The sequence below is a fragment of the Propithecus coquereli genome, unplaced genomic scaffold, assembly GCF_000956105.1.
Source record: "Propithecus coquereli isolate 6110/MARCELLA unplaced genomic scaffold, Pcoq_1.0 Scaffold6, whole genome shotgun sequence".
In the NCBI taxonomy this organism is placed as follows: Eukaryota; Metazoa; Chordata; class Mammalia; order Primates; family Indriidae; genus Propithecus; species Propithecus coquereli.
Genome location: NW_012151951.1, coordinates 7,945,364 through 7,953,951, shown reverse-complemented (window position 1 = coordinate 7,953,951; position 8,588 = coordinate 7,945,364). Strand labels below are relative to the sequence as shown.

General features: G+C 34.1%; 1 protein-coding gene across 1 annotated transcript in view; it reads right to left on the bottom strand.

Moving 5' to 3' along the window:
* Nucleotides 1–8,588, bottom strand: part of ATM (ATM serine/threonine kinase) — a 146,448-nt gene that overhangs the window by 61,488 nt on the left and 76,372 nt on the right. Inside the window, 5 exon segments of the mRNA XM_012659127.1 lie at nucleotides 1,211–1,330; nucleotides 2,615–2,719; nucleotides 3,483–3,628; nucleotides 4,203–4,305; nucleotides 4,402–4,490. Of these exon segments, the coding sequence (XP_012514581.1) occupies nucleotides 1,211–1,330; nucleotides 2,615–2,719; nucleotides 3,483–3,628; nucleotides 4,203–4,305; nucleotides 4,402–4,490 (563 nt within the window).

Sequence of the window (8,588 nt, the reverse complement as noted above, 5' to 3'; positions counted from 1 at the left end):
CTGTCCTTGAGAAGCTGGGAGTGTTTCCGCCACTTCATATATATTTCAGAGAGCTGTCTATCTGTGATGGATCTGAAAACCAAATCACAGAGTTCATGTAAACAAGAGAAATGAAAAAAAAAATACGTGGGTTCTGAAACTTAAGATATAATACAAAAAAACATTTATAGTAACAGGACTAGAACTTGTAAATGGTCCTAAATATGAATTAAAGTTTAGAAAACTACCAAATGCTATGTGGTCAGACCTCTAAGACATCAGCAGATAGAACACAGATGATGAACATTTTTAAAATTTTTCTTAAAAATACTCTTTGACATAACAAAAAGCAGCCCTTCTAAACAAATAATCTTCTGAAATGAGAACATATTCATCAGACCTATCATAAAGAACTAAAGGACACCTCTAGTCCTGCTTCAGCGCTCCTTGTGGTAAATGAGGACATATTAGCAAGGAAATGAAGTAAACTCATTAATTACCTACTGAGGATGACACTCTATGCATAATTGCAGCTGTCAAAGAAATCACAGTTTAGTAAAGGAAAAGCTGGCATCTGGCAAAGGTTTCATTTACCAACATTGTTTATTAAAGGAACAGAAAATGCATGTTGTACAATTAGTTTATGTGAATAGTATGTTTTCCAAATAATTAAACTACGCAATGCTGTCCAATCTTTCAGAACTACTGTGTTAAGAGAAATAAAAAAGATGATGCTGGGAGACTAAGATGACAAGGTGATGACTAAGAAAAGAAAGCTTTTTTAGTTGCCTGACACAGAAGTAAACAGTAACACAAATTCATAGGAACCAAAACTTTAATTCTTCCCTAAATAACCCTATGGAGCAGGTCTCAAATTTTTTAGTAACTCAAACTTTTGCAGTAATGCAATGTAGTGCTAAAGCAGAATGGAGTATAACATGTTATGGCGAAAACATGAGGAAACAATTCTATCTGGGTAGAACAGGGGAAAAGTTATAAAGAGGAAAGCACAAGTAAGCTGAATTTTTAAAATTTGAATTTTTACAATGAATATTTTTGAAAATGCTTATTTTAATAAAAGTGTAGTCCACTAGGGCTAATCAACTTACATCGTGATAAAAGGAAAGAAACATACCTACAGTCGGTGTCCATATAGTTTTTATTTTTTAAAGTCATTATTCGTAATGGAAAAGCTGCACTTTGGGATTACAAAGTCATATGCATCACATACCTTGAGAAAAGCTCCCCAATGTTTTCCAGCTCTCCAATAGCCTGCAGTCTGCTAAGCGTGGGGTAGAGTGAATACACAGACTCAAGGCTGCCCTTACACAACTCTTCTACTTCTTTTACTCTAGTAGCAAAAAATAAAAGATACTTTGAAAAGTTAAGAAAAGGTTTTCAGGCAGATAAACGTTCAAATTTACTGTTAAAGAGTTCTCATCATAGGCTTAGCTATTGGTCTAATAATATAATACTAATATTCACAAGCAACAGTGAATACAAAATAGCAGTGGAAACAAAATACAGTAGACCCTTGAACAACACAGGTTTGAACTACATGGTCCGCTTATACTCGGATTTTCTTGCACCTCTGCCACCCCTGCGACAGCAAGACAACCCCTCTTCTTCCTCCTCCTCTTCAGCCTATTCAACATGAAGCCAGTGAGTATGGGGACCTTTATAATGACCCATTTCCATTTAATGAATAGTAAGTATATTTTATCTTCCTTACAATTTTCTTAATAACATTTTCTTTTCTCTAGCTTACTTTACTGTAAGAATACAGAATTTCATACATATACAAAATATGTGTTAGTTAACTGTTTACATTATCAGTAAGGTTCTGGTCAACAGTAGGGTATCAGTAGTTTAGTTTTTGGGGAGTGAAAAGTTATACTCAGATTTTCGACTGTGTGGGGAGGAGGGAGTCAGCATTACTAAACTAGAGGTTCAAGGGTCAACTGTAAACCTTGGAATCTAGAGACCTAGATCCAAATTCCAGTTCTGCCACTATAGCTGTGTAACTTTGGACATATTACTGTATTTCTCCAAGCCTAAGTTTTTTCACATCCACAGTTATTCTGACAATTAGAGAATACATATGGAGAGAGCCTGCCAGTGGCTAGTATATAATTAAATGGTAGCAAATATTATTTCTGTGATAAATACAGGATTCATTACATCACTAACTACTGTTAAGCAAAAAACATGCTATACACTAGGGTTAAGTACTTATTCCATGTCTCATCTCATTTGTGCCTCAAAACAAACCTGTAAGTATTAACCATCTATTACAGTTTTAAAAATTGTAACACTAATGCTAAGAGAGGTAAATGCTATATAACTACTAAAGGAGACCAGATAAAATTCTCAGGATACTTGTACAGGAATTGAACAAAAGGGTGGGAATCACCAAAACTTTCTCAAAGGCTCAGAGTAAAAAACTGACCTGGGATCCCAAAGAGAAGTGTTTTGGAGGAGGGCAGAGAATAACAAGGAGACACCTGATTATAATCACCAAGTCTTTATCCCTTCATCAATGCAAATCCTTACACTGAAATTATTTCTCAAGTTTTGAGAAAAGAAGCCATGACATTAAATGGTAAAATACAGTAACTTTGTCTTTTTATAATACCTGGCATGTTTGAGACTTTCATAAAATGTGGAGAATTCTCTGTCTCTTAAGGACTGCAGAGCATTGTACAATGATTCGTGGTAATTGGTTCCTTCTATTTCTTTGCTATGAGATAATTTTAAAAATCAAAGAAAAATATATTTAAAAACAGAGAATCCTAAGATACACATGTATAAACAACTTCACCAAAGGGCATTTTAAAACTAAAATTAAGATTTATTTATTTTAAAAAAATACATTTCTAGAATTTTTAGTAAGAAATACAAAGAATTTATCACTTAAATTTTTCAAGCAGAAAAAAAGAAAAGTTCTCAGATATTCTGCCTGGTTCTAAATATGCTATACTTCCATTTATCTATTCAATGACCACCCATTACGTGCCAGGCACTAGGCACCAGGTTCTAAATCCAGAGATCCACTAGTGAACAAGTCAGATCAGCTCCCACTCTCATGGAGTTTATGTTCTGATTTGGAGAAGATGGACAAAAAGTAAGAAAAAATACCAGATAGTAACAAGGGACATACAGAGAATTAAAACAGGTAAAAAAAAAAAAAAAAAAAAAAAAAAAATACCAGATAGTAACAAGGGACATACAGAGAATTAAAACAGGTAAAAAAAAAAAAAAAAAAAAATAGAATGACTAGGTGGCTGCTTTAGAATGAGTCATCAAGAAGTTCTCTTTGAAGATATGACTCTATTAAACTAGAGTCTGAATAATAAGAAGCCATGCACAGGGTAACTGAAGAAAAAGGAGAAGATACATCTAAGCCCTTTATGTAGGAACCACTTGGCCTGATCAAAAAAACACACAGAGAAAGCCTGTGTGGCTGAAACACAGCAGACAAGGGGAAGAATATGTTGATTTACAGAGGCAAGCACTGGTCCCACTGCATATTCCTCCATGCTGCTTGGTAACGAAGTTCCTGTAGTTCAGCACACCATTCTTTATTTTCATAATCTAATCCTTTTAAATAGATGGAAAGAATATGGCAGAGTCCCAAATTCTGCAAGGCCTAAACAGGAATTATTAAAAAAAGAGAAGTAAGTAATCAAAGATATCAAAAGAAAAAAACAGAAAAAAAACCCAGCAAACATAAAAATTAACTTTAAAAAATTTTTAGTTCATAATCACTTAGAATCCAAAAATATTGTTTAGTATGTTTCCAAAAAAAACCCACAAAGATAGAGCTTAAAGGGCTCTAATATTTGAAGGAAGAATGGCTAAGGAGTAACCAGTAATAGAAATGATATTTTCTGGAACCAACTCTAATGTAAACTGTGAGAAATAATTTACATGAGATTTTCCACGTCCACGTGAATCACTAAGTACACTACCTGGCACATTGCATACATTCAAGAAATGTCTTCTATTGTTTACTAACAGAATTATGATCAACAAATTATCTTTTAGGTCAACTGTCTGACTTTGCAGTGTACCCCTGAATTTTTAGCTTAATGCCTGAAAAACAGATAACTTGCAGTCTTATCTCTAGAGTTTATCTGGCTGTGTAAATATTCCACTGACAAACTGAAATAATCTCAGCACTACGCTAGTGATGGCATTACCAAAGCAGGAAAACAATGTACCTGAATTATTCCTGCCTGGCGGGTTGATGAAGAGATTGCTGTCTCCAGGTCATATGTTACTAGGGCTTTCCCCCACATTGCTTCATGTTCATATGTTCGTAGTCTACAAGAAAAGATAAAAGTACCTTTGGGTTCTACATGCACATAACTTCTTTATAAACAGAATTACTATATGATTACCTAGAAAAATGCAATTTACCTGGTAAGGGGTTGTAACATTTTCCCCCCACCACAGCCATACAGGCTATCTGGCTCTCCTATACTTCTGTAGATTTCTAAGAGAAGATCCTGAAAATATGGAAACAACAAAAATTGGAGGGGGAAAAAAATCACTTTAGGAATTTAGCAAATTTTAAATTTTATCATTACCAACATGAAACTCCCAACTCTAAATGCTATAAAAGTAAAATATGGTGATATTGAAATAGCTGACCCTAAAGCAACACAAGTTTAAACTGTACAGGTCCACTTATGCATGCCTTTTTTTCAATAAATATATTGGAAAATTTTTTGGAGATTTGTGACAATTTGAAAAACTCACAGACGAACCATGTGGCTTAGAAATATTGACAAAATTAAGAAAAAGGTATCTCACAAATGCATAGAATATACGTAGATATTAGTCTATATTTTCATACCACAAAATATAAGCAAATCTATTATAAAAGTTAAAATCGATCAAAAGTTACACACACTTTATAGACCATACATGACACCATTTGCAGTTGAGAAAAACACAAACAAATGTAAAGATGCAGTATTAAATCATAACTTCATAAAATTAACAATAGTACATACTGTATTACTGTAATGATTTCATAGCCACCTTCCCTTGCTATTATGGTGAGTTCAAGTATCATGAGTATCCACTTAAAATGCTGTGTGATGTTAATCATCTCTGCGTGAGCAGTTCATCCCTCCAATAAATTGCATATTGTGGTAAAAAGTGATTTTTCATGCTTTTCACGTATTTTTCATCATGTTTACTGCCACACTGTAAGCCTTGATTAACACCAGGGTACCCATACAAAGTACTACCAGTAATGCTGAAAATGCTCCTAAGAAGCAGAGAAAAGTCATGATATTACAAGAAAAATGCCTGATATATACTGTAGATTGAGGTCTGCAGCTGCCACCATTTTAGATAGATGATTCGTTTTATAAATAGATTATGAAAACTCATAGTATCAATAAAGATGGTCCAGTACTATAAATATATTTTCTCTTATGATTTTCTTAATAACATTTTCTTTTCTCTGATTTACTTTATTATAAGAATACAGTATCTACTACATATATGTGTAGTATACACAAAATATGTGTTATTTGTCTGTTTATGTTATCAGTAAGGCTTCTGGTCAAGAGTAGGCTATTAGTAATTAAGTTCTGGGGGAGCAAAAAATTATATACTGATTTTCGACTGCACAGGGGGTTGGCACCATTAACCTCTGTGTTGTTCAAAGGTCAACTGTATATACCAAAGATTTGAATCAGGAAAACAGCAGACTAGTCCCAAACAACAAAACGATTGTAGTCTACCTGAGAAGAATTGCTCACTATTTCTTGAATTAAATAAGAAATAAATACCAATCAACTAGGCTTGTATTACATGCAAAAATAATCATAAAAACAAAAATAATCCTGTCAACAGCAAAAACTGTATAGTCGAAAATGAAGTTCTGCAAAGTCTGACTCTTGAAAACTGAACAATTTGGTAAAAATAAAGGTCATGAGTTTTTCCTGGAAAGAAAACTCAAAACTGTATTAGAATTGGTAAAATTTCATATGAATAAAGAAGTAGCTTGATTACTCAGATCTCTGCTGTAAAATTTACACAGGAAAGATGAATTCTGTTTAAAACAATCTCAGTAAAATAAAATGAAAATAGAAACTGAATTGCATAGGAAACTGATAGAGCGATTTAATTGTCTTTATGGTACTTGCTCTGAGAAATATTTTCTAAATACAAATTCATCGATATTGGCATAATTCTATAATTCTAATTCAAATGTTTCTATTCAGAAACACGAAATCAAGCCCTCAAAACTGAAATGTTCAATACCTAGGCCTAGCACAGTGTCTGGTACACAGAAGATGTTATAAAAACTCAGCAGAGGAGAAGGGGACGATGAAGAAGCCCAAAAGGAGAGGCGGAAAATCAGGAGAGTGGGTCAAAAAAGTGAGCAGAACACAGTTCAAGCAAGGGGTCAACTGAACGTTAATGAAACGTTAAGGAAAAAGAGGAATGAAAGGTGACCTAGCAGACTTAGCAACATGAAGTTTATGGAAGACATTAGCAAGTGCTATTTTAGTGGGATAAATGGAAGAAGAAGAAATGGAGACATTAAATATAGACAACTCTTTCACAAAGTTTGGCTGTTAAGGACAGCAAGAAAGAGGGTGATACGTAAAAGAGAACATAGGGAAGAGGGAAATTATTTTGTGTTTGTGAGAAGGGGAATGTTTTTAACAGGAGAGGTTTTAAAATGTTTAGAATATAGTTCAGAGGGAGCACAGCATATTAAAAAAAAAATTCTGAGAAAGAGCAGATAAAAATAAGGCACAGGAAGAATGATTAGTCTTAGACAGAAGGAGAAACTGTTTCTCTACTTAAACAAGAGGGAAGGTTCTGAAAAGAGCAAATGCAGGGAGATTTCTAATGTTTGACAGTGGGATGCAGGGAGATTTCTACCTATGTCTCCTACATTCTCCAAGAAGGTAGAGGCATGCGGAAAGAAAGGCAGAGAAGAGAAGATCAGAGGCTTAAAAAGTGGAGTTGAAATTATCATTGTAGAGGAATAAGTTGACCAATGAAATTCAGTAAGACTGCTGGGCCATGCAGAAGCTTTTTATTAATAATTTGACCAGGTCCCATTTATTTATTTTTGTTGTTGCTATGATTGCTTTTGGGGTCTTCATAAATTCCTTGCCTAGGCCGATGTCTAAAAGAGTTTTTCCAACATTTTCTTCTAGAATTCTTACAGTTTCGTGCCTTAGGTTTAAGTCTGTTATTCATCCAAGGACATAATCAACAGAACAAACAGAATGGAAGAAAATATTTGCCTGCTATACATATGATAAAGGGTTGGTAACCAGAATCTACAAAGAAGTCAAGCAAATCAGTAAGAAAAAAACCAACAAACCCATTAAAAAGTCAGCGAAAGACCTGAACAGAAACTTCAAAACTGATAGACTGGTGGCCAACAAACACATGAAAAAATGCTCAACGTCTCAATCATCAAGAAAATGCAAAACCACAATGAGACATCACCTAACTCCAATGAGAATGGCTTATCTCAAAAAGTCCCAAAACAACAGATGCTGGCAAGGATATGGAAAGAAAGGCACATTTATTCACTCCTGGTGGGTCTGTAAACTAGTATAACCCCTATGAAAAGTAGTATGGAGATACCTCAAAGAACTAAAAGTAGACCTACCACTTAATCCAGCAATCCCACTACTAGGTATTTATCCAAAGGAAAAAAGTCATTTTATAAAAAAGACACTTACACTTGAATGTTTCTAGCAGCACAATTCACAATTGCAAAGATGTGGAAACAACCCAAATGCCCATCAACACATGAGTAGATTAATAAAATGTGGTATATGTATACCATGGAGCACTGGTCAGCCATAAAAAAAAAATAGTGATCTAGCATCTTTTGTAACAACCTGGATGGCACTGGAGACCATTCTTCTTAGTGAAGTATCGTAAGAATGGAACAACAAACACCACATGTACTCAATATTAAATTGGAAATAATTGATCAACACTTACATGCATATATGGAAGTAAAACTCAAGGGAAATCAAGTAGGTGCAAGGGGGGAGGAGGGGATAGGCAAATTCACACCTAACGGGTACAATGCACACTAACTGGGTGAAGGGCACACTTATAACTTTGATTCAAACTGTACAAAAGCAAATTATGTAACCAAAATGTGTATACCCCTGTAAAATTCTGAAATTAAAAAAAAAAAAGAATGCTGGGCCAATTTGAGAGTTGATATTAATAAATTTGAGCAATCTGCTTTTCTTCTGTGACATATAATAAACAAGTAAACAAATAAATGTATAATTATAAACTATAAGTACTATGAAAAAAATGAACAGGGTGCTATGGCAGAAAATACATGGCACAAACTCACTCTTGTGAGATATTAAGAGGTGGTTTTACTTCCACTTTTCAGATGAAAGAAATCAATGTTGTAAAGGTTAAGTAATTTGTACAACATTATATAATTAAGTGGCAGAGTCAGAATTAGAACTCAAGTCTGTCGACTCTAAGGCCTAGGTTTCAGGCCATAAATTTATATATATGATGCTCAGTTCAGTAAGTAAATTCAGTTTTATAATCAAATGACATCTGTACAGTCTTTATAACAA